Genomic DNA, 26,461 nt, shown 5'->3' with positions numbered 1-26,461 from the left:
AATGTCAGGTATGAAGTAGGCTGTACCACATATTCTAGGTGTGCAGTAGGCTGTACCATAAATGTCAGGTATGAAGTAGGCTGTACCATAAATGTTAGGTATGAAGTAGGCTGTACCATAAATGTTAGGTATGAAGTAGGCTGTACCATAAATGTTAGGTATGAAGTAGGCTGTACCATAAATGTTAGGTGTGCAGTAGGCTGTACCATAAATGTTAGGTGTGCAGTAGGCTGTACCATAAATGTTAGGTGTGCAGTAGGCTGTACCATAAATATCAGGTATGAAGTAGGCTATACCATAAATGTTAGGTGTGCAGTAGGCTGTACCATATATTCTAGATGTGCAGTAGGCTGTACCATAAATATCAGGTATGAAGTAGGCTGTACCATAAATGTTAGGTGTGCAGTAGGCTGTACCATCTAGGTTTGTGTCTGCGGGCTCCATGATGGTCATGTAACAATTTGTTTCTTAGAATATATCCTTGTGTGACTATATTATGTAATAATTAAGTATAAGTTTTTCTGGGTTTTAAAAACAGATGTATTGAGGTTCAAATGTATGCCTGGCTATGCGATGATGGGCCTCAATTTCCTCACCTATAAAATGAGATCGTAAACAATAGTCAACAATGTTGGCGTAAGTGTACTAGGAAATGTACTTTGTATTTGCACAGGAGTTGGTAAGCACTCAGTGTGTGGTAAGTGCTGATATTTTATAGGGTTGTTGTGAGGAGTAAATAGGATATTGCATGTCTAATGTTTGACATATATCAACATAGGTGTCTGTATCCCAAATAAGTTTTTAGATGTAATTGCTCAGGATAAAGGAAATTGCTCAGGATAATTGCTCAGGATAAAGGAAACCATGATTATTTTAAGTTGTATTGGGAAACCAAATTAGAATGTATGCCAGTTAACCACACCTGGTCCTCAATATTTGTTTGGACATGAAGACAGAGTCTTTGGGTCTCCCATCTGCAATAGAAGTGACAAAGGATAGAGCAACACACGTGTAAGTACGTGACTGCATAGTGTTTCCATATTTTGTCATTAGGGTTTTATGGATTGATAATAGGTATACATTATTTGGAGATATTAAGAAATCAATTTTAATAACTTTAAGAGACAGCCTCTGAGTGGTGACCTAAGAGACATCAACCAATCAACTGTGAGCCTGGGCCCTACTAAAATAAGGGGGGGTAATGCAAAGATCATCAATGAATGTCTAATTTCCCTAACATTATTGCAGAGAGCCACATATTCAGGGCAGAGTATTTTCCATCTTTAAGAAAGAAAGTGATGAGGAAGAACAGTGTCTGTAAATAAATTAGTTTTGGTCAGTGTAGGCAGTAGCCTAAACCTCAACCTAACCCGACCCTAAGAGCAAGTTATGTAAAGTATAAGAAACTCAAAGGCTCTAATATCAACAAATCTGGTGAGGAAATAAGGTCCTTTATTGGACTTCTAAAGGCGATCTGTTCCCTACTTCAAATCATAAACTGAAATAATTAGGCCTTTCTAGAATGAACTTTTTTCATGAACAACGCTACAGTGTCATACACTGAGGTAACTGTCTTTACAACTGGCTGTGTTTTTAGTGGTAACTAATATTTAATTTTGTTTAGTTGCAACCACATGGTGGATAAAAACTTGAAATGAATAGCCTGTAGACGCAGCTGTGTCTAGAATACCATACATTTGGTAAAAATATTGTAAAGGAATTGCTTTGTGTATTCAGGACCCAAAGCATATGTTACTGGAATGGGATGTATTATTTCAAAACTGTCCTTCGCTCTTGCTTTGATGATTAGATTTTATGCCTGGGTAATTATACTTTAGAGTCAAGATGAATTATAAATAAGATGTATAATGGATTAGAGGCAACGGGTGTGGAGAACACCTCAGGTACCTTATTATGAGAGAGAGGCCTTTATCTCCATGATCTCTCCACTAAGATATTACTGTAATTACTATCTGTAAATAGAAGCTTAAGTGAAAGTCACTGGACAAAGGTGAAGCCACCAATGCAGATAGTACTTTGTACATATTCATAGGTTTTCTTGATTTTGATCATTTATCATCTTATTTATGTGTGTTAATTTATATTTTCATATAATGATGGAAAATGACTAAAACTAATGGGAAAGCATGTTTTAGAATGTACTATTTGAAAAGCTTATCAATCGTAATAAAAAGGTTATTTTCACATTTAAAATCTGGAATGGAAGGTGGATTGTATTAAAATAATTTGCTACCCTACTAATATTTTTATTCATAAATGAATTATTTTATTTATTTATCTGTTTATTTATTTTTAGGCAGAATCTCAAGCTGTCCATCCTGGGTGGAGTGCCATGGCGTCATAGCTCACAGCAACCTTCAACTCTGAGGCTTAAGCAATCCTCTTGCCTCAGTTTTTCTATTTTCAGTAGAGACAGGGTCTTGCTTTTTGCTCAGGCTGGTCTTGAACCTGCGAGCTTAAGCTATCCACCTGCCTCGGCCTCCTAGAGTGCTAGGATGCGAGGCATGAGCCACCACTTCTGGCCAGTGAATTATTTTAAATAAATTTAGAAAACATAGTTGTAATCACTTTCTCTTTAAAATACCGAAAAGCTAACTTTCACTGCTTACTAAATACTTTTTACAGGAAAATAATATTGCAAAATTTGAGAATTTTACAACTTCAAAACTCAAACTGCTATTCTACAGATAGATTGGATAACTATGTAATAAGAAGCCCTGTAGCAATTAAGGGAATTGACCAAGGTCACATAGCTAGAAGTACAACCAAACTGTCCTTAGGATAAAGAAAATCTCAGCTCTTGTCTAGGAAAATCTCCGATTCTTTCTGTCTTCTATTTTGTGTATATTTTACACTTGTCAGAAAGGTAACATACTTTCTATGCACCAAACTCCTTCATTTTCCACCCATACACTTTGAATGTGTACAGATGTTGGGGTGTGTTGCCCATAAAAATGTATAAGTAATGTATGAAATCGTAATGGTTTAATAATAATGCAGGTTATTTAATTATGTGTTAGATCAAATGGACACATTCAAATCAATATTGACCTTCAGAGGAGTCACAAGACCGTTGCAGTTATTTTACAAAGTAGTTGTCTGAAAAAGATAAAAGACGGAATTCATATGATGGCAACTAAGCTAGATGGGATGTCAATTTACAAAGAGGCTTTGAAAGATACGTTTCCATGTGAACTAATCTTTATGCTGATTCCACAGGTGAAAACCCTGAGGTTCAGCACCGGAGCAAGTACCCTGCCCTGGGTACTTGGGTACTGAACAATGACTTGTTCAGACATTGCATTTTTCAAGTTGCTTAAAGAAAAAACTCTTTCTGGGCTATTTCTTTGACTGCCATGAGAACTGAAAAATTTGTAAGATCTTTGTCTTGTGGAGGTAGATTTAATTTCTACAAACATCAGGAACAGTGCTACCTATAATGTAAGGAAAATAGAATGGATGACAAAGTCAACTTCACCATATACTAGGGCTGAGACCCTGCTCTGCTTACGAAACCTCTTTAAGGTGTGGCAGGTAAATACTCAGGTAAATCCCTGAGTGGCAGAGCTGGGCAGATTCACTGAAGCCAAATTCCTTTTTCTTGGCAGGATGACGTGACCACGGCAGGACGTTTCTCCTCATTAATTTTATGTTGTACTTAAAGTTTGACCTGATGTCATCACCTGCTTCCTGTGCCATCCTTAATAAAACTTTCCAAAACCTATTTAAAAATAACATGTATAAAATTATATTTATAATAAATCAATACGCAGGTATACGACTAGTTGTTACATTAATCACAACATTAACCCAGCTACTAATATTGACCACACGCTAGGCATTGTGATAAATGCTTAACATTCACATCTCATTTGGTGTTTATAAAACGCTTAGACTGTAGCTAGGGGAGATATTAATATTAATAACATCTAACTGGTATGCTGTGGGCACCAATCAGTCTGACTAACAAGAAAGGATGGAGGCTATAAAGCGAGAGGAAGTCCCACCCCTCATCCCCAAACTCAGTGCCAGCCTTCAGACTGTGTCGTCTGCAGAAGAGCAAGTACAGAGGCAGCCACTCGGGGATTTGAGTATTTACCCGCTATACGTTAAAGAGGTTTAGGGACCAGAGCAGGCTCTCTGCCCTAGTATACGCTGAAGTTGACTTTTCCATCCATTCTATTTTCCGTACAGTATACATAGTACTGTACGTTCCTAATCTTTGTAGAAATTAAATCTACCTCCACAAGACAAAGATCTAACAAAGTTTTCAGTTCTCATGGCAGTCAAAGAAATAGCCCAAAAAGAGTTTTTCTTCTTTCTTCTTTTTTTTTTTAAACAACAACAACAAAAACAAAATAGCTTTAGGGCGGCACCTGTGGCTCAAAGGAGTAGGGTGCCTGCCCCATATGCCGGAGCTGGCAGGTTCAAACCCAGCCCCAGCCAAAAACAGCAAAAAAAAAAAAAAAAAAACTTTAAAAATGCAATGACTGAACAATAGTAGCACTGTTAGAATAAATATATGACCCTCTGAGAAGCTCGTGTGGAAGAGAATCGACTGCTGTTTAAGCAGGGTAAGTTCTGTCATGTTCTATATAAACATATTTTCAAAACAAGATATAATCTTCTCTCCGAATCCCTGTAGTTTAAATGTTTCTGCTTATTCTAAAGTGGTCCAAGAAAGTAGACCAATTATCAATCAGTGGGTCTCATAAAAACATTCTTACTTCTGGCTATTGGGTATTTTCCTAAATCTTAACATTTTTCATCACCTATTTTCCTTCAGGTGTGATTTGTACCACTAGGAAACAAGGACATGATCCTCTTGCTACTATGTCTCACATTGTGAATACAAGATGAAATAAAACAGGTTAAGAGTATGTAAGAAAGTAAACGTGTAGCAAAGATAGTTCTGAGAGTATTTCCATTTGGCTCCTCAAGTGAGCTGAAAGTCAAGCAGATAAATAGGAGCTAGCTTACCTCGCAGGACAAGCCAGAATAGCCCGGAGGACAATCACATTTCTCAATCAAGTGAGCTGGAGGAGTTACTGCAGTTACACGACCTGGTTCAGCGACCTCCATGGAGATTTCAGAAATCCTAAAGATAGCAATTGTATACTTAGATCACCACGCCCGCCACTTACTGTCATCTAGTAATCCTACAGGAATGGTCTTATCAGGCTATGGTTAACCTCAGACATGTTCTACTCTTTCTTTTGTGTTTATTTGACAAATAATTGTATACATAGTTGGCCCTTGAACAAGACAGGTTTGAGCTGCCTGGGTCCACTGTTACATGTTGGAATTTCTTCTACCTCCACCACTCCTGAGTCAGCAAAATCTGTCCCTCTTCTTCCTCCTCCTGGACCTACTCTCCATGAAGGCACCAGCACAGACAGCTTCCTGATGGTCCACTTCCACTTAGTGAACAATAAGCATGTTTTTTCTTCCTTTAGATTTTTTTTTTTTTTTGTAGTTGTTGTCTGGGGCTGGGTTTGAACCCGCCACCTCCGGTATATGGGACCAGCACCCTACTCCTCTGAGCCACAGGCGTTACCCTTAAGATTTTCTTAAAAACATTTTCTTTTCCCTAGCTTCTGTATTGTAAGGGTCTACTGTACAACACATCTAACATATAAACTATGCAATGGTCAACTGCTATTGTTAACAGTATGGCTTCCAATGGACAGTAGGCTATTTTGTTAGCAGTCAACTTTTTGAGGAGTCAAAAGCTATACATAAATTTTTGACTGTGTAAGGAGGCGGTGTCCCTAACCCTGGCATTGTTCAATGGTCAAATATATTTATTGAACCAATGATGTATTATTTTGATATGTAGAGACATTATGGAAAAATTAAGTTCCAGTTAATTAACATACTATTTTGAAGCTGCTTACATTATAGGGACCCACAGGTCACTTATTACTGCATTTTTGCTTCCTCAAAGGTTGAGATTACACATTAGTGAAATATTCACATAAATCACAAGGCATTGAGCAAATTAGATGTCTGATATCCCATTGAGGTGTTACCACAAAGAGTTTTTCCCATTTCTTTAAGTATGAGTTGCTTCAGGTAGACATTGGTGATTAATCAGACATTTATATTCTCGCAAACAGACAACCCAAGGTCATTTCCCATATAATATCTCCTGTGCTCACTAGTGAAATTGCTTTTAATTTACTACCATTCCTGACTTCTTTCCCTAAAGCCTATATGTCCTTTCAAAAATTTTAGAAAATCACTTAGAAAGAAATCAGTATTATTACATGATGCTTGATCATTGTTTTCTAAGAGTAAAAAAACTTCCAAATTAATATTTCATTACCTTTATTAAATAAATAAACTTAATTATTAACTTAATTTATGCTTCCTATTGGAAAAGTCCTCATAACTAAAATGAAAAATTCACAGTTAAAAATATTGATATCCTTTTCATTGATTGGAAAGTATACATTATAAAATATAGATGGTCCATGAATTCAGACTATTTTATGACAACTGGCCACACAAAGATGTTCTGCAAATAAACTTTAAAATGAGACATGAATAGTTTTGCTCCAATAAAAAGCACCTTCAGCAGCTTAAGGAGTTTGAATCATAAACTTTGTAACAAGTGTAGGTAGGTTTTATTGAAACTAAATTATGAGTGCACACCCTGGCTTCCCTCACAGGGCCATCTGCAGTCTGAAGGCCTTACAGAGCCCACCGTGGTGGGGAGCTGTACCCGAACCACTTCCCTCTTGTGGGAGGAAATCCTTGCACTGTCTGCAACTCTTTGTGGGGATAAGGAGGCAACTTGTTTGTTGCTAAGTCCTGGCCACTGGCACGGCCATGGTATTTTACAGCCTGAGGATCCACCAGTGCCATCTTCCCTTCTCGTGCACGTGGCGGGGGGCACACCAGCCAATGTTTACAAGTCAGCTGAAGCTTGGAGGACAGCCACAACTGATATCTTTACAATACACACTTTTTCTCAGGGGATTAGAGAGCAACAAGTTTCATTGGATCAGAAATTTAGCCAACTTCTGGCTTCTATAAAATGAGTCCTGAAATGCTGAACTTAATAATTCTTTCAGATAAAGGTAAAAGGAGACAAAAGTAATAAAAACAGAAAAGAAAATGCCAGCATTGGCAACGTGGGCAAAGTTCAACTCTCAAACTCTCCCTTAACTCTTCAAACTCTTTCCTCTCACTGTTTCTAAGACTAAAATTTGCAGCTGAATAAAATAGAGGCAGGATTATATCTCGATTATTTTGGGGGGAATATTTAAACTTTTAAAAACTTTTGTTTCCACTGTCTTGCAAAACTGAGCTATTCATTCTTATCATTGCTAGGCTATGACTCTAGCTTAGAAAAAGTGAAATACTGACTCATTCTAAAGATTCAAAAAATGGTCACTTAAACCAAAAAATCTCATTTAGGGAAGTATCTAAAATAGTGGGATAAGAGAAAAAGACATACAGAGACAAGTATCACAGTATGGGCAGGTAAAATCGGAGTGAGGGGGGCAAAGACGGTACAATGAAAGATGCATGAAAATATTGTTTCCATCATTCCACTAACAGGATGTTCTGGGTAGCACAAAGTCTTTGGCCGGGGTGTGGAGCAGTTTGCAAAATAATCTATTTGCACCCTCACAAAATTACCTGCTACCTTCAAGGACATGCAACCTGCTATGGCTTCTGCCTGCCACCTGATTTACATAGGATATTCTAAAATGATTCACAATATAGCTGACAGCATTTTTAAAGTACTTGCCTTTTTAGTATTTCATAGAAAAACAATCTCCTATTCCAGCGAGAAATATCAAAAGGAAACCAAAGGGATCCAGATTTGAAAGTGAATGTTGGACCTTGATTTACTCTTTTACTAAAAGTCTCAACATGAATGAGAAAAGCCATATAGATCTTCTGCATGAAATAAAAGGACTTTCTGCTTGGGGTAGGGTATTTTTATATTCATTAGTTTGCCAATGAGAGGCTTCATTACGTTTCTGTGTTGTGTTCCTCGGCTGGTCTAATAATTTATAAAATGAGATTATTTATGAACACACATTGATTCCATATTCTTAAAGAACATAACAGAAAGTGACATGAAAGAGAAATTGAGATTATGTGTATGAACTCAACTCAGCTCTCTGCAACCATGGTATGGACTTTATCTGCATGTATGTGACTTCTCACTTCATCTCTGACAAGCCAGGTGCACTCATGCTGTTGTAGTTTACTGCGTTACCCCTGAGTTGGCTCCCCTCATTTTATATTGTTAGTAATCTCCTTGGTGTTAATCCCTTCCCCATGCTCTAGAAACATGCTTACTTTTCTCCTAGTCATTTGACACTGTGTCCTTGTCCTCTTTCATAATTATATTCATGGAAAACCATAGTCTATGCTCACAGTATTATTAGGTTCCGGTGTCTCATTCATTCTCCAAAAGTTTGTGATTATGGCCCAGAGTCCCTGACTGGGGAGGGGACCACAGGGGTATTCAGGACTCTGCGATCTTACCAAAGCTGCCAGATGGGGTATGGATCCTTTTGAAGAAACCATATTGTAAGGAAACCACATTTCCTTTGGAAAACGAGGCTTCCAAGGCATCGTACCATGAGCCTCTCCAGTACAGTTTTAACTGTCAGCCCCAATAAGGTTCATTTTAACTGGACTCTTCAGGTCATATAAAAACGATGGATACTCCCTTGAAATATTCCCACCATCTAGGTTCCATGATACCACATTCATTCCTGTTGATCTTCTATGTTCTTATTTTCTAATATGATTCCCAATGACAGATGGAAAAACCATCATGCATAGGAAAATTGTGACACATGGGAAAATGACGATATTGAATGTGATACAGGGGTGAAGACATGAGAATATCTTCAGAATGTCAGAGAAGACCAGACCAACTTGGCCCTGTGTGATTCCCTTGATGGATGGAGAAAGTCATTTTCTCAGCACTCTTATAACCCAACGATAGGACAACAGTGAGTTATTTACTACATCAGACCTAATAATATATAGATTTCTGACTTGCATCTTAAACTTACCATATCTATGGTAAATTCAATTTTTTCCCCTTAAACTTGTTTCTCATGCTATTTTCCTTTTTTGGTGAGTATCTTCTGTCAGATCATGAGGAAGCCACCCCTGGCTTGTGTTCTATCATCACACTCCAAACCCAGCCATTTCTAAATCTTTCTTGTCTCAGGTTTCACTGACCTTCCTATAGACTGCCCTGTACAAGAAGACCTTAACTTGGGGATTTGCTCTTACCTGCTTTGTCTCATGATATTTCCATAAGTAGCCTTGATCAGAATATAATGAATATCATATAATATATCCATGAAGTCTTCATGGGTCACAGTTCTACTGAGTCGAGGATCATCACCATAGTATTTCCACTCTCTCTGTAAGAAAAGAAACCATTCTGACAAAACTGAACGCAAAACCATCGGCATCCTTGTACTGAACAACTAGTAACTTTACCTCTGTCATTTCAATTTCGTGCCTCGTCAGTTGGCCAATTAGAGGAGCAGCCATATGCCTGATGATGATTCTAGCATGAGAAGGCGTCCCACCTCGAATGATAACTTGAGGATTGTATGTAGAGAAACCAGTCTCTTCCCGAGCTTCAAAATAGATTGCGTACCTGAGTTTGCCCCCGTAGGCCATCAACTGATGAAATAAAACGAAGAGTGATGAGGAGTTAGATGAATCTCCAAACGGCACGGTTCCAAAAACATACTTTATCTTGTTCGCACATGACTTCAAAGCTCTTGCTCTTACCTTCTTTCCCTCAAATTGTTCTGGAAGTTTCCAATAAAAAGGTTCCAAATGGAGATCTCGTCTCACCAGAGTCATGTTGGCCACGATTTCCGGGTGTTGGAAAGCAATGCCTTTGGTAGTTGTGTGCTGCAGGGCCTCATCCACCAGGGGTAGAATGGTCTGATCAGCCTTCAGAGTCACCTTCGTGGGGTCAAAAGACAGCAGGAGGCTGCGCGTAAATTTTCTTAACATTCTTTTCAAACTAAGTTAAGGACTGCCCGTCCATCTTCAGGCCCTTGGCTCATTTGGATGAAGGGTTTTCTCCAGAAAAGAAAACTCATACATAGCAGGCAGGCAAGGCAAGAGGTAAAGATTTTTTACTAGTTTACTTAGTGAAAACCACACGTATCTCTGAAAATTAGGGTCTTTTACACTGACAAAAAGTAGAATTTATTTATTTATTTGGAGACAGAGTTTCACTTTGTCACCCTTCATAGAGTCCTGCAGAGTTGTAGCACATAGCAACCTCAAACTCTTGGGCTCAAGTGAGAATCTTGCCTCAGCCCCCCACGTAGCCGGGACTACAGGTGCCGGCCACAACACCAGGCTATTTTTAGAGATGGGGTCTCCCTCTTGCGCAGGCTGGTCTCAGGCTATCCACTGCCTGGGCCTCCCAGGGTGGTGGGATTACAGGCATGAGACACTGCACCTGGCCTCAAAAAGTAGAATTTAGCAGTAGAAGAAGCTAAGGGAAAATTAAAGTAAAAATGAATGTGCTCCCACCCTAAAATGTAATGATTTCCTACTGCTGGTTGGAATAAACGTGCAACCAGTTTGGTTTTCATGGCTGTGTTGCACACAGCAGCATTCACGCTCTGCTGCCCTGGCGCTTCCCATCCCAAGGTCTAATGCTCCTCTGATCATGTTTCTCTTTTCCACTAGGCATCTATTTCCTCATCAATGATAAGTGAACTATTTTTAAGAAAGAATAAGAGAGGCATTTGCCGCAGCTGTCTAATGGCATGTGGCCCCCTTACCATTTCTAAATGTGCGCAGGGGAAAAGGTTACTTAAATGTTTTGCCATTTCCTACCACCCCGGAGTGCCTGACTAAAAGGCACCAGCAGGGCCTGGCATCCCACCATTACACGGCTCGGCGCCTCCTTACTCACCCGCGCCTGGATCAGGCCTTCTGCTTCAGAGCACTGAGTAGTGGCGCCAAAGCAATAGCAGCTGCTGCAGCCGAGCGGATTCCTGGCATCAAGTCCAAATTTGCCAGGCCGGCATCTGTCGCAGTGGACGCCTTCCACGTTCACCTGGAGAGAGATGAGAGTCCCTTAGAGTCCAGAAAGGCAAAGAGATGGGGGAAATCGGCTTGAGAACAAAAACAGGAGATACACTTAAAATACAACAAAAGAACCATGAGTATCGCACTCTCCTCTCTAATGGCACATGGAGTTGAAGCTCCTGGTTCACGGGTCTTTCAAAAGTGCTTTCTTTATAAATGAGGACATCCCTAAAGGTATCGCAGGTGGTTTTTTAAACCTAAGTGGCACATTTCCTACAGTTCTGAGGTGAGCAATGTGAAAGACTTATGAAAATTTCAAAAGCAAAGTAAAAACATGGATTCCTAAACTGTGGTATTATTCAAAGTTGTCAAGAACAGGCAGGAGGTTGAAATATGTAGTTATCTAATCATTATAACATAATGTATACACATAGATGTAATAATTAAATATCATAGGTGACGGTCATTGCAAGAAGCAACAGTGCAGGGTGACGCCTGTGGCTCAAGGAGTGGGGCGCCAGCCCCCTAAACTGGAGGTGGCAGGTTCAAACTCTTCCCGGACAAAACATGCAAAAAAAAGAAAGAAAGAAAGAAAAAAGAAAAAAGCAGCAGCAACAATGCAGTACTGCTCCGTGTTCGCTGGGACCCTCCATAACAGAAGCTGCCATTGCCCTAAATTCTTAATACTATTTATTTTAACAACCACTTCTCAGACTCCATCCACTGTTTCTTCTGTCCGTCTTTGCATAGAGTTTATCTTGAAACGATACCTCTGACACAGTTTTAACTGCATTTACCCTGGGATTGATTTTTTAAAGAAATGTCTAAGGAGGAAAAAAATCCCTTTTATCCTGTTTAATTGGCTCTTTTTCTACACCATTTAACAATATTAATGAGGGCTAACATTTGCACACAGTCGCTGCTTGTAATGACAGTGTTTCTATGTGATGAAATTTTACTGAACTTCCACAGCAGTAAATATATTTTCCAGTGTACAGTGATCGCAGATAACTTTAGGAGAAATGGTTTTTTATAAGCCTGATTATTCAGCTGTGATTTTCTCTGATGATGCTGAAAAAAAAAAAAAAAAAAAAAAACTGTCTTCCCAGCCCTCCCTCCCAGATTACTCTTGTTGAAAGCAAAGCTAATATATTAAAAAATAATAATTTGCATTCACCATTGAAAATGCATCTTCTCTACTGACTAGGAAAAAAGTTGGGTCTGGGTTGAAAAGCAGCACGTATCTGTAAGCCAAGGAACATATAGCAAGGACAGCTCTGGGTCTAGCAATGGGATTTTGTCCATCTGTTTGTGTAGCTTAATGAAGCAGGAGTAATGAACACTGAATGCACTTAAATCTGAGCGACGGAAACCGAATTGGGCGAGGTTTCCCCTGCCGCACTTCAGCAGCACACACCTTGCAAGTACATTGCCCAGTTTGATCGCGACAGGAGCACTGCTTAGTCTCCGAATCACAGGTGGCAGCATCTGTCCCCGGCAGGAAGCAGTCACAGAGATTGCAGTGGGGGAAGTTCCAGTGACCTCGATTGCACTCCGCACATTTTGTACCGGAGAATTTTGGATGACAGTTACATTGGCCTGTATGTACATTGCATTGGAAATCCAGGGATCCCACGGTGCTGCAGTTACAAGCCTACAGAGGAGAAAAAACAGCAACTCTCAGGACCACTTTATGGGAGACGTCTTAAAGTTTTCATTCTAATGTTTCTCTGCTTCCACTAAACATTTATTAATCATGTAACTATTACATGCTTTGTACTATTCTGGTTTAGTCACTTGGGAAACATCAGTGAACGTAAACATTAAAATTGCTTCTTCTATTTGTAAAAATCTAAGATTGTCCCGAAATCATAACACTATTCAAATGAGAAAGAAAATGGGTTTTCTCTGGCTTTTGTGGCAGAGAGGGATTAGGTTTTTTTTTTTTTTAAGTGCTTTTTGTGTCAAAGATTAAACTTTAGACAAAGTCAATTTACCTTTTCCCACCTGGTAATTGTAGCATTTAAAGAATCTTATGGAGAAATACCTCATAGCATAGCAGAGGAGGAACAGTAAATACTTAAATATAACATGATAGAACACGTGTTACGTAATAGGAGGAGGACAGAGTGCTAGGAGAACATCTAAGGAGCTTCGAACCAGCCTTGGGGGAGTCAGAGGGGACTTAAAGGAGAATAGATTCTAGTATATCATTTTCTGGCCTTTAGGATTGCAGACAAGTCTAAGGCAGAATGCTTTGCTGGCAACCTTTTTTCTTCACCCTTGGTGTATACACAATGTTTTTCTATTTATGTGATGCAAATTTTTGCTAGAACTTTTAAAAAACCTTGAGCCTTTTTCATTAATTTACTGGAATAGGGTGAGTTCTTTCAGTTTGTAACATAATCGTATTTTGATTTGATGCTGTTTCTTCTTCAGATTGGTCTTGGATTTTGACATCTGGTCTAATTTATCGATCATCTTTGTTAGGATTCCCTCTGTAATTCTTATGTACATCATGCTTGTGAAGTCTTCTGCGATCATTCTCCTCTGCTTTGTCTTTATTGCTGTGTTTACCTTTCACCTTTGTTCTCTATTTTCCACCTCCTGTTTTATAGTGAAAGTTTTGTGGTATGTATATGTCACCAGGGCTTATTTTGCTTTTTTTGACTAATTTTCTTATCTCGTCTCATTTTCGATTTCTGCTTATTCACTTGTCCTTTTGTCTTACATTCTCCTTTTAAAAGTTTCTGCTTTTAATGTGCAGTGCTCATCACTGCTTGCAATTAGTAAAAATACCAAATAGGCTTATAAAATATCATTTAGGGTTTTGGAATAAATCATTTTCAGGGCCTAGATGTGCCAATCACCAATTGGTTCTCTGCACTCCCAATTTAGCCTGCTTGGTGATGCTGTGGTTGGTTAGGCACCTAGACATTTTCCATGGCCAGGTAGCAGAACAGAGTTAATAGAGAGTCCTGGAAGGACCCAGCAGGGCCATTTTGGTGGGCTCACGACACTTCAATGCTGAGTTCTGGATCTTCATTAATATCATCATCAAGGCCGGGCACGGTGGCTCATGCATGTAATCCTAGTGTTCTGGGAGGCTAAGGCGGGTGGATGGCTTGAGGTCAGAAGTTCGAGAACAGCCTGAATAAGAGCAAGACCTTATCTCTAAAAATAGAAAACCTAGCCAGGCATAGTGGCAAAGGCCTATAGTCTCAGCTATTGGGTAGTGTGAGGCAAGAGGATAGCTAATGCCCAAGAGTTTGAGGTTTCTGTGAGTATGATGATGCCATGGCACTCTACCAAGGACTATAGAGTGAGACTGTCTTAAATAAATAAATAAAAACTAATCATGATCTTTTTATTATTATTATTTAACACAGAAGCCCAGCAGCCCAGGAATCAAACGCTCAGATGAGAGGGCATACTCTGTCCCCACAGACAACCTTCTGACTTGCTGTGGCCTGCACACACACTCTGACCTTAGAGGCTGCTTCTAAGTAGCCCCAGCACGCTCACGCCCTCCAGTAACACTGGGCAGCTTCCACAGACCAGCACTTGCCCACAAGCTCTGGCACATTTCTTTTTGGTTTGTTTGACCACCAGCAGGCTGTGTGTTCCTGTGATGGCCACACCCATCATCTGAAATCAGCCTTGCTGCAGGTGGCAGAGGGAGTGTGTCCCCAGCAATCCCATGGTGGCTCCCCTGAGTCCCTTCCCACCACCTAGATGGAGGAGCTGCTATATGTACCTGCCATGTCAGGCTACTGACAGCTCTCTTTTATCATTTTAAAGAAACTACCCATCTTCTGCCAATGAAGAATTCCTTATATTCCACTTTCTCTAGTTAACTAGCCTGTATGGTTTCTATTTCCCAAGTAGGGCTTGACCTGGTGCCCAAGTGGGTGCCACCCCTTTCTGTGTCTGAGTTTGCCACCACATAGTGTCTGCACTTTTTCTGTGACTTAACTCTTTTTAGTGCTGTTCTGTTACCCTCCTCGGATCTACAGCTCCATGGCAGATTCACAAGCACAGCACCAACGTCCCAGCCGCAGTTCTAGTTAGAGCCTACTTTATGCATCTCACACACTTCTTTGTTCAGCTTAATTCTTATACTCACCACTGTCAGGGCCAGTCTCGCTTCTATTTTTCTCAAAAGTAATTAGTGTTGTTAGAACATGATGTACAATCAACACTTTCTTCTCTGACTATCTCTCTCCTGCCCAAATGTTCGGTGAAAAATCTTCCCAGATTCTAACATTAAAATAATCATCAGGCCTTACTTTTGGTGTCTATATAGTTAAGTATTTTTCTATTTCTTCATTTATGTCCAGTAAAAGGTGCAGCAGGGACTGCTACTAAAAGTTATTTTAAACCCACTGACGTCAATGTGATTATCTGTTATATTTACAAACATCGACATAGCTTCCAAGGCGGGGAATAGCACCAACTAATAGGACATCAGATATGGAATACAACTAAAAAATCAGGATGATATATTTATTCCCTTAAACATTTTTTCTTTGTCATTACTTTGAGTATGTAAAGTAAAGTAGCCCACTTGACCAAAATGGGCTATAATCAGAAATAGGAAGTTATCAATATAAGTTATAGAAATTATAATCAAATAAACTTAAGAAGATCTGTAAGACATCCTGGTTTTTAAATAACTAAAGTATAAAATTTCTGCTACACAAATAATGGTATAAAACCAGAGCACTAATTCTTAAGAAATAGTTGACAGTACAAATAGACATTGGGACCTTTCCAAATCAGGAAGTGTATTCAGGAAGTTATAGCAGAGGATAAATGAGACCATTACCCATATGTTTACATAGCACTATAGCCAACATCAAACTTAAATCATAATTAGATGTAATGTTTGTTTAGCATTAAAGGATTTACTCACTATTCCCCTGCTAGTGAAAGATGGCAGGCTTTGTACTCTACTTCAATAACAGCTCAAATGATGTGTGTGTTCATACCTCAGCACAGAGAAATTACTCATGACATAAAGAAAAGGAAGCTATAAATTTCAAATCACTGCTCATTTAAATTACAGTCATCTAAGTCTCTAAAATGGTAGAATACATGTTCACAAATAAATTATTGGAGAAAGCTCTAACTTTTGTAATTAACATTACTTCATTATGATGAAGTATCTAGCTATTCAGAAATTTAGATCTTTAGCCATGATTCTATAGTAGTAAAAAAATTTCAATCAAGTTTTATTGACATAATGTTTACCCAACAACCTGCAAAAATGATAGTACCAAACACATAACTACATTCTTGTAGACACTTCAACTGCATTTTATCCTGACTTGAATCCTTACAGTTTGGTATCAACTTCAATTTCAGGACTTATTAGAGTTTGACCAACTCAAAGTAATTTGTGGGAAGAATGGAACTCTCAGAGATTTCCTCAGTCCTTATTTATGAGTCTAAAGACAAAGTGGTCGTGTGCACTCAAAGTTGAAGACACAGAAGTTGGTCACACCAACTGATAGCATTGTTTATATGCTTCAAAAAACTTGAAGCTCTTGAGAAAATTTTTTTTTTCAAAAAAATGTGGTTCAATGGAACTTCCAACTTAATAACGTCATTGGCAATAGAAAATTAAATATTCTGTCTGGTTTTTGTTTCTCTAATCACATGTGTACTTGAAGTCAGATATCTAAACTTTCTTATACAATCGCTAATACTCTAGTTCTCCTCCAAGTTAGTACATTCTAGACCAGTGTTCAGATGTTTTATCATACATGTAAAGATGGTTAGAGTCTATTATTTCATGCGTGCTAATTCTGTGGAAAAAATAACTTACATCTCTATGGGTTACTACCATAGGTCAAATAGGACCACACTTGAGCATCATGTTCCAATATTCCAATACGACCAATTAAAATGGCTCCCACTAACATAAACATTTTCCCTATTTATGGCTCTTAAATTTAATGAACATAGCTCAGCCCCAACCTTACTTAGACTTTGTGCTGCAATTATTCCTGAAGATATTCTTCTTTTAGGGGACAGAAGAGGACAAGGTCTTCCTCTGTTGCCTGGTCTGGAGTGCAGTGGAATCACCATAGCTCACTTCAACCTCAAATTCACAGGCTCAAGTAATCCTCCTGCCTCAGCTTCTGAGAAACGGGACTACAGGCACACACCACCATACCCAACTAGTTATTCATATTTTTGTAGAGACCAGGTCTCATTATACTGCTTAGGATGGTCTTGAACTTGTGACCTCAAGCAATCCTCCCACCCCACTCAGCCTATTCTTCTTTACGAACTGTCTCTTTTTAGTTTTTATAGCAGTTAACATGGTTTTTACATGTTTTGCTCCTTTTTAAGCTGTTAAACTATACAACCTCCCCCCAAAAAAAATATATCCAAAGACAAAATCTAAGAAACAATTGTTTCCAGTCATTGGATAAGAGAAAGCACAGGACTGTGATTTCCGAGAAGGAAAAACAAGAGAGAGTTCATTGAGGCAGTTTCTAGCTTGCAACATGGAGAGCAGAAGCCTAAATAAAGTCCAGTACTGTATCTGAGTTGAGAGACAAGGAATGGAGTTTGGAGAAGCTGAGGCAGCTAAAATTTATAAGCAAGTAAAATATATGTTCAGAAAACAGGAAGTTTGATAGAGAATTCCAGGGATGTGCAGAAGGGTTCCCTTGAGTCATTGGCTGAATACTAATAGGTGCCTTCATGGGATGAAATTCTACATGGTTAGAGGAAAAAGCACTGGGAAATTCAAGGCTGAAAAATTTTTAGACTTTACAAAACACTTGGAATAATTCATATTCACAATAGCCAGAAAGGAGAGACATAAGGTTACTCTTGGTAGTATTCTCAGAAGTTTCGTAGCTCAGTAGAGGGGATAACTGACCATTGGATTTAAAGTTTCTCTGCACCTTCTCTAACAAAACTTAAATGCAAGCTTCAGAAGGATCCGAGTGATCCATGAGTAACTAAACTATTTGCCATGATAAAGTTTAATACTCTTTGAAGGAATACAACAAAATCCAATAGATAACAATGAAAAATATAGAATGTCTGGCATCCAAATAAAAATTGCCAGGCAGAAAAAAAATGAAAAAACTACAACTCATAACCAAGAGAAAAACCAACCAATAGAAATAGTCATGAAATAAAGGAAATGATGAAATTAGCAGGCAAACATCTTAAAAGTGATAATATTCATAAATATGTATTATAAGTGTTTTCAAGAGTAAATAAAAAATTAGAATATGCTGAAGAGAGAAATGAAAGATATAAAAAGACCCAAATGGAAATTTCAAAGATTAAAAATACAACATTTGTAGTGAATAAAATACTAATTAGATTAAAAACAGATTAGAAACTGCAGGGAAAAAAATCAGTGAATTTGAGCACAATAGAAGAAACTATCAAAAATAAAAACATAAGGATAAGAAGATAAAAAAAAAACGAACACTTCAGTGAAATGTGGAAAATATCAAGTGGCCAAACATAGATAATGATTCCCAGAAGGACACAATGGGAGTGAAGATTATAAAATATTTGACATGATGGATGGAAAATCTCCAAATATGATGAAAACTAAAACACCACACAGCCACCAGATCCAACTAATCCTGTGAAAAGTAAATATTAAAATTAAACTAAAAAAGATAGGATAATCAAAGTGCTGAAAATCAGATTAGGCTTCCATACATAACAAAAATATTTTAGAAAAATAAGAAAAGATCATTTTTATAAACAAAAATATTGAAAAAAATCATTGTCAGCAGACCTGAAATATTAGAAATGATAATAATAATAACTAGGATAGTAGTTAGTAGAAAAAGAGAAATGGTATGAGATGGAAATTTGGATGTACATGAAGGAACATATTATATGTGCATTGGAATTAATGTACATATAAAACAATAGAAAATAAGTTTCTTTAAAAAGATAATTGACTATTTAAATCAGAATCATAATATTATATTGTAAGTCATATAATATATATCATAGAAGTACAATATATGACAACAGTAGCAGAAAGGATAGAAAAGAGAATTGGAGGCTTCCTGTTGTAACGTTCTTATGCTAAACATAAAGTGGTATGATCTCATTTTAAGGTATATTCTGGAAAGTTAAAGATATATATCCCTAGACAAACACCAACGGTATAAAACAAATAGGTATATCTGATAATGCAAAAGGGAAGAGAAAATTTTATTATAAAAATTTCTCAATCCAAATAAAGGAAGATAAAAAAAGAAAAAAAGAAGGCAAGAGCAGATAGAGAAAGTGAAAGCAAAAACATAGAATTCATCCAGCACACCAATATATACATTAAATGGAAACAATTCAAATACTCCGAAGGGCCAATTATTAAGATTGGATGAATAGCAAAGATTTAATTATATGTTATCTAAAGAAATACTTTACATTAAAACATTTTTAAAAGATGAGATAAATGATAGAGTTAAAAAATACATAGCACACAAAACCAATGAAAAGAATGTTGGAATGGCTGAATATGAGAAAAAAGTACACTTCTGGATAAGGACTATTACCAGGAAGACATCTCATAATGACAAAGGCATCAAGTTTTCAAAAAGATATAGCAATCGTGGGTGGCAGTGCCTGTGGCTCAAAGGAATAGGGCACCAGCCCTATATACTGGAGGTGGCGGGTTCAAACCCAGCCCCGGCAAAAAAAAAAAAAAAAGATATAGCAATGCTAAATGTATATGCATCAAATATCACTGCTCCTAAATATATGAATCAAAATCTAAGAGAACTGAAACAAGACACAGATAGATAAAATTGTGGTATATGCTCAGTCACTGAGAACATGTAGATTAAAAAATCAATAAGGATTATTAACCCTCATGAAAGGTTACATCCGAAAACTCCAAAATACATGTTGTTTTCAAGCACACAAGTGATAATAATCAAAGTGGACTATTCTGGGCCATCAAAGCAAGTCTCAGTGAATTGACAAAGACCTTAAATAATACAAATTGTGTACTCAGACCAAAATGGAACTAAAATAGATACCAGGAAAAAAATTTATCTTGAAAATTTCCAAATATTTTGTAGGTGAACATCACATTTTGAAATAACCAATGAATCAAAAATAAAGAGGAAGTTAAACTTAATGAAAATTACAACACAAAGTATCATAAGTGCCTGTATTAGTAAAGCATAAAAGTCACAAATCTATCATCTAAGATTTCATGTTAAGAAACTTGCTACACAAGAAAAAAATACATTTGAAGTAAGTCAAAAAGAAAAAACGTTCACCGTTATATAAATTATTATATTTATTGGCAAAAATTGTTTGTATTATTGGTATTATTTTATTGTTGATAGCATCTATAGTCACATCCCCTCACTGTAGGAAGCCCAAAGGCTCGTGAAATAAAACTGGCATGGTGATCTCGGACAGCTCCCCTCAAATACATTTTCTGAGGATGCTCCAGATACTGAAGTCATTTCTGGAAAACACAGGAGAGGGCAAGCTTGTCCTGTGTTTCTTGAAGCCACTGGAGAGAGCATCTCCACCACCACAACCTTTTCCTTTGGATATTCTGTGTCTTCCAGGATTCAAACGCCTTCCTTCCTCTTCAAAGGAATGTGCTGTCACTGCTTCCAATCTATTTAGGGACTGCTGCGACTCAGAATCTGATAGCCCATCATAGAGCTCATCTTCACTAAGGCTGCTGAGAGGTGGATAGCCTTTAACCAGAGCCTGTTCTAATTCATGGTGTTCAGTGGGTAGAGTCTCCAGTGCTTCTGACAAGATTTTATTTTTCCCTTGTTTCTGTTCCCATTTAAAATTCCTCACATCCCTTGAGCCTGTCTGGACGCCTCCTCCCTCTTCTCTTCCCTATATCCATTTATCATTCTTAAAATTTGTCTCTTCTTCCACTTTTCCTGATCAATCTTTCTAGAATATTATTAACTTTATTGATCTTGCCAAAGAACCAGCTTTTGGTTTCCTCTAAAGCATTTCTGTTTTCTATTTCATTCATTGTGCAAACTGTTTTGGAAATGTATGAGGAGAAAATGAGTCCCATCCATTTACAGCATCAGGCTAGCAGTACCCTGATACCAACACCAAACAGCAATACTAGAAGGAAAAAACACTATACCAATATTTCATACGAGCATAAATCCAAAATCGCTAACAAAACGCTAGCAAACAGTATCCAACATAATTTAAAAAGGATAATCCCCGGCAACCGAAAGGGGTTTATCTGAGGATTTCAAGGTTGGATCAACGTTTGAAAATCAATCAATATAATTCGCCATATTAACAGCTTAAAAAGAAATATTTCATAATCATCTCAATAGATGCAGAAAAGGGATTTAACGACATTGAACATACATTCTTGATAAAAGCTCTTAGCAAATTAGGAATATGAGGGGACACCCTCACACCAGGAAAGAGCATCTGTAGGGAAAATATGGCTGACGTCATTCTCAATTGTAAATGACTGAATGCTTTCCATTTAACAGAACACAAAAGGCAAGGGTATTTGCTTTCTATCACTTCTAATCAATATTTCACTGCAATAGGACAGGCAAACGAAATAATACTCCTCTTGGAAAGGAAAGAGTAAAATTATATTTGCTGATGCCATGATTATCTACATATCAAATCCCAATGAATTCACCAAAGGGCAAGCAAAACTAAGTTTAATACAAGATAAAAGAGTAATGTATAAGAATAATAGTATTTTTCTATTCTAGCAATAGACAATTAGAAACTGAAATGGGGTAAATAGCATCTACTTTTCATCAAAAATGTAAAACACTGACACATTTAATAATATGGATGCAAGACTTGCACATCAAACACCATCCAACATTTCTGAGGGAAAAAACCTAAATCAATGCCAAGTTATGATATGTTCCTACGTTGGAAGAGCTAATATTCTTAATATGGAACTGTCCCCAAGTGATCTATAGGTTACATATAATTAACAATCAGATCTTAGCAGACTTTTTGGTAAGAAAATGGTAAGCTGAATTAAAAATTTATCTGTAAATGCGTAGCATATTAGGTACTCAAAGGTATTGAAAATGAAGAACAAAGTTGGGGAGCTTACAAAACCTGATTTCATGCCTTGTTATAAAGTGGCAATAATCACGACAGTGTAGTGTTAAGGACAGACGTATATAGACGCATGCAACAGAGTGTCCAGAAAGGAATGAGCATGTATATGATCAATTGATTTTGACAAAGGTATCAAACTAATTGAACAGAAAAAAAGAATAGTATTTTCAACAAATGGCGTTGAAAAAATTAGGTATCCGTACAAGGAGAACTTCAACCATTATCTCACACCCTATGCAAAATTAATATTGAAAATGGAACACGAACCTAAATTTAAGAGCTAAAATTGTAAAACATCTTGAAGAAAAAAGAGAAGATAAATCTTTCGATCTTCACTTAGGCAAATATACATTTCTTGGATAGGACATAAAAGCATGGATCATAAAAAATAAATAAATAAACCAGTGTATATGAAAATTAGATGAAGACGCTCAATGCAAAGCAAGTTATATTCTGGGAGAAATACAGTTTACAGAACATAAATAAACATCTCTACAAAAGGAAAGAACAGCTGGGAACATGATTCACTCACCTTACAACCAGTGATGATGCTGTGGCCCCAGGTATTGGGCGCACATTTGGAACACTTCTCCCCGACGGTATTGGGAGGGCAAATGCATCGGCCAGTCTTTGGGTCACAGTTATTACCCAGATGGGAACATTCACAAGCTTCCCAAGTGAAAATGGAAACGAAGAAGGAAAAATAAATAGTAACAATTTGATATAAAATGTTCAACTTTATATTGTGTTGATTTTCTGGGAAATAAAAAACTTAACCTCATTCATCTTTTATATCCTAGTACGGTGCATTTCAGAAAGGAGTTGTTCAAGAAATAGATGTTGTACTTGATATAATAAAGTGAAAAAGTAAAGAGTTTTTGCCTTTCCCATCAAGTTTCAGGTAGGAAAGAAGTACAGTTATCCGATTCCGTGTTAAATGAAATCACTTAAATCCAGGTACTGTAAATAAATGAAATCCAGGTACTGTAAATAAATGAAATCCAGGTACTGTAAAGTTTAAAATTTTTCATTCATGCTATATAAATTAATTTTTCCTTCCTCTTGGTAATGCTGATTTACAATAAAAAACCCAATAAGCTTAATAGGCTTCTTAAATTCAGGACATGATGTAGATAGCTATAAATGGCACACACAAGGATATTTCAGTTCTATAAAATATTTAATAACAGTTGCGTTATGGACCCTGTCTAAATATTAGGATACTTTCATATTTATTTACTACCTGCCTTTTTAATGTAGATTTTTCATTTCCTTTGCTATGGTGAAATACATTAATACAGATAGTACAAATTCTCTATCTATTGCACTTTTTCAAAGACTGTAAAAATAAAGTTTGAGAACTTTATAGCCACCTAGGACAACGTCTGTTTAGCACGTAGTAGTGACAATTGACTCGGCTACTGAGGATATATATATATATTTTTTTTTTTTTTTTTTTGAGACAGAGCCTCAAGCTGTCCCCTTGGGCAGAGTCCCGTGGCATCACAGCTCACAGCAACCTCCAACTCCTGGGTTCAAGCGAGTCTCCTGCCTCCACCTCCCAAGTAGCTGGGACCACAGGCGCCCGCCACAATGCCTGGCTATTTTCTTGGTTGCAGCCATCATTGTTGTTCGGTGGGCCCGGGCTGGATTCGAACTCGCCACCTTAGGTGGCCACTTGAGCCACAGGCACCGAGCCTACTGAGGATATTTTAATGCAACGTTCCATATCAAAAGATGAAAGTTAGAGAAGAAACACCAAATATTTGAATCCAAGTGAAAGATGAATGTTATGAGAAAATGTAATTGTTTATATGATGATTAAATCATTTTTACTGAATAAATTTTAAATATTTGATTAAATTTACTTTCTATGAGATCACAATTATCATTGCTCCCAGCATTCTACACCAGCTGTGGAAAATGTTTAGCACAATATTTGGCACGGGGCAAACACTAAATAAATGGTAGTTGTTGTTTTTGTTATTATTATTGTGGTTGCTAATTTTAAGCCAAAGGATTTATTTTATACGTGATAGTCATTAGGAAGAAAAATACTTAACATTAAGTTTAAATTTATGTGCCAAAAACGTCCTGGGACAGTTCCAATCGTTATTTGTAAATAGAAATTCTCTAAGTAGTTCTTCAGTGGAATTATAACAATGAACAGGAAGAATTCCTGATAATTAGCTTGCTTGCTTCTGCCTAACACAGTATTTAACATAATTAAAAATAATAATAGCAGTAGTCAAGAGATAATAATGATAAACACTTAGATAGCACTTATGTGCTAGGCATTACTCTAAATATTATGTAGCCATCAATTCAATTGATGGTTACAAAAACACTACAAGGTAGATACTATCATTATCTTAGTTTAGTAGATGAACTGTAGAGGGAAAGTGAGGTGCAATCACTCAATCAAGCTCTTGAAACTAGATTTGATGGAGCCTCCAGACAAATCCCAGATGTTGGTCCAGGTCATGCTTTCAATGATAATACTGTCCTGCCCTTTGGGGTTATTTTTCCTATTCTGTTTCTCCGGATTACAATGCTACTAGATCGACATTTCTAAAATGTCAGTCACTACTCCACAACTTCAAATAATATCCTTGGTTTCATTTATACTTTCTATGAGTAAATATATTTGAATGTACAGTACAATCTCATTAATTCTTGTGAAGTAAAAATGTTAGGGAGTGTTGGATTGGAATAAGACAGTATATTTAAACATGCAGCTCTGGAACATTTTAACATACACAGATTTGGGCTTATAGATCACACATAAATTCTTAGAAGATCTCCAATTACAACATTTAGAATAACTTAGTAGGGCTTAACTTACGATAGAAAACATGTATATCTAAAGTGTTGTACACGGTCTATCAGTTCTTTAAATATTTAAAAATATTATTTCTAAGCTTCTCACATAAATTTGCTACAAGAGTGAATAATGATGTTTTAAAATTTTATCACAATGCTGAGTATGCAGGAATTCCATCGAGGTTGGATTAACGAGTTTAGTAAGCAAAGGTAATATTCAACCCAGTGATTGTTGGAATATGGATCAATTCTAAGTTAGTGGCATATAAATCACAGCTAATCTCAATCTTTACTTTTATCTGCAGTGTGCTCATGGGCATTTTCTTAGTTCCTCATTTGTGTGACGGCTGTGGCTGAAGGTGTAAGAATAATACTTCAAGGAATCACGGTTAGATTTTTTTCCCATGAACTATATCTTAGAGCCAACCTCTTTCTCTCAGAACATCACAGTTTTCAAGGCAGCAGAAAGTAGATGGAAACAGGGGTTTTTTTTGCACCAGAAAAATATATTAACTTCCTGATCTTTACACCAGTTTTGCAATAGGAAATGGAAAAGTTGAAGTGCATTGGCTTGGGAGTAGAGTTTAAACTAAGATAACATTGGCACCAGAAAAATTGAACCTTTTACTTTTAACTTACATCAGTCATGGAGTGACCAGCTGAATAGAGGTCACAGACAGGAAGGGACACAACAAAATTGGCATCTGCTGACTTTTATGGAGGACGTGCAATCGGATTGATTCATAAGGCAGTGTTGCAAACTGCAATGCATTTGTTAAACAATGTAAAGTCACCACTCAGGAGGTTAAATATTTTATATCATACGTTGGCTGTCCATGTTCACTTCCTTTGATAAAAGAAACTGTTACAGAAGCTAAGACACCGAATTTAGAGACTGAACAGGTGAAGTCTTTTTTACATACCCGTGCAGCCACCTTCTTGGAAGTTGAAATACCCATGGGCACAGTGATCACATTTCTTCCCTGCGACTCCAGGCTGACACCAACATTGTCCACTCTCGTCACAGTCAAATGACTTAGACCCAAAAGAATTGCAGTTGCAAGGAGCACACCCCCTTGCCGATTGTAGACCAAAGGTTCCCGGCTGGCATAGAAGAGGAATGCAACAAATCAAATTTCAATCAATTAACTCAGAGTGAAACAAGATACACACCACCAAGAGAGTAAGTGGGAATAAAAAGAACGCATGAACGGTCTATCAGGGTACTTTACTGATCCTCAGACAACTGGGTTGTCATGTAACTCAATGGCCCTTTGCTATGCTATCCAAAAGAAAAGTTCAATTATTTTAGAATTTCATCAACAATTAATGGCAGAATTAGATACTATTTTTTTTCTATTATGTTTTCACCAGCCTTTCCCTATGCTTCCCGAGGCTCTAATAGCAATGTGGGAATAAGCGATGGGTGGTATTTCTAGTTTTAACTTAAAAGTTT

At 37.3% G+C, this 26,461-nt stretch overlaps 1 protein-coding gene across 2 annotated transcripts in view; it reads right to left on the bottom strand.

Moving 5' to 3' along the window:
• LAMA2 (laminin subunit alpha 2) overlaps positions 1 to 26,461 on the bottom strand; it is a 614,120-nt gene that overhangs the window by 192,962 nt on the left and 394,697 nt on the right. For both annotated transcript variants that reach the window (XM_003781659.1, XM_003781660.1), the window contains exons 21-28: positions 25,929 to 26,109; positions 22,715 to 22,851; positions 12,494 to 12,730; positions 10,961 to 11,104; positions 9,811 to 9,990; positions 9,511 to 9,699; positions 9,298 to 9,431; positions 5,002 to 5,119 (exon numbers count right to left, since the gene is read on the bottom strand). In XM_003781659.1, the coding sequence (XP_003781707.1) occupies positions 5,002 to 5,119; positions 9,298 to 9,431; positions 9,511 to 9,699; positions 9,811 to 9,990; positions 10,961 to 11,104; positions 12,494 to 12,730; positions 22,715 to 22,851; positions 25,929 to 26,109 (1,320 nt within the window). The remainder of the gene's footprint in view (positions 1 to 5,001; positions 5,120 to 9,297; positions 9,432 to 9,510; positions 9,700 to 9,810; positions 9,991 to 10,960; positions 11,105 to 12,493; positions 12,731 to 22,714; positions 22,852 to 25,928; positions 26,110 to 26,461) is intronic.

This window comes from Otolemur garnettii, unplaced genomic scaffold (assembly GCF_000181295.1).
Source record: "Otolemur garnettii isolate 467f Iridium unplaced genomic scaffold, OtoGar3 scaffold00002, whole genome shotgun sequence".
Lineage (NCBI taxonomy): Eukaryota > Metazoa > Chordata > Mammalia > Primates > Galagidae > Otolemur > Otolemur garnettii.
The sequence above is the reverse complement of the archived record's forward strand: the minus strand, read 5'-3'. Positions and strand labels throughout refer to the sequence as shown.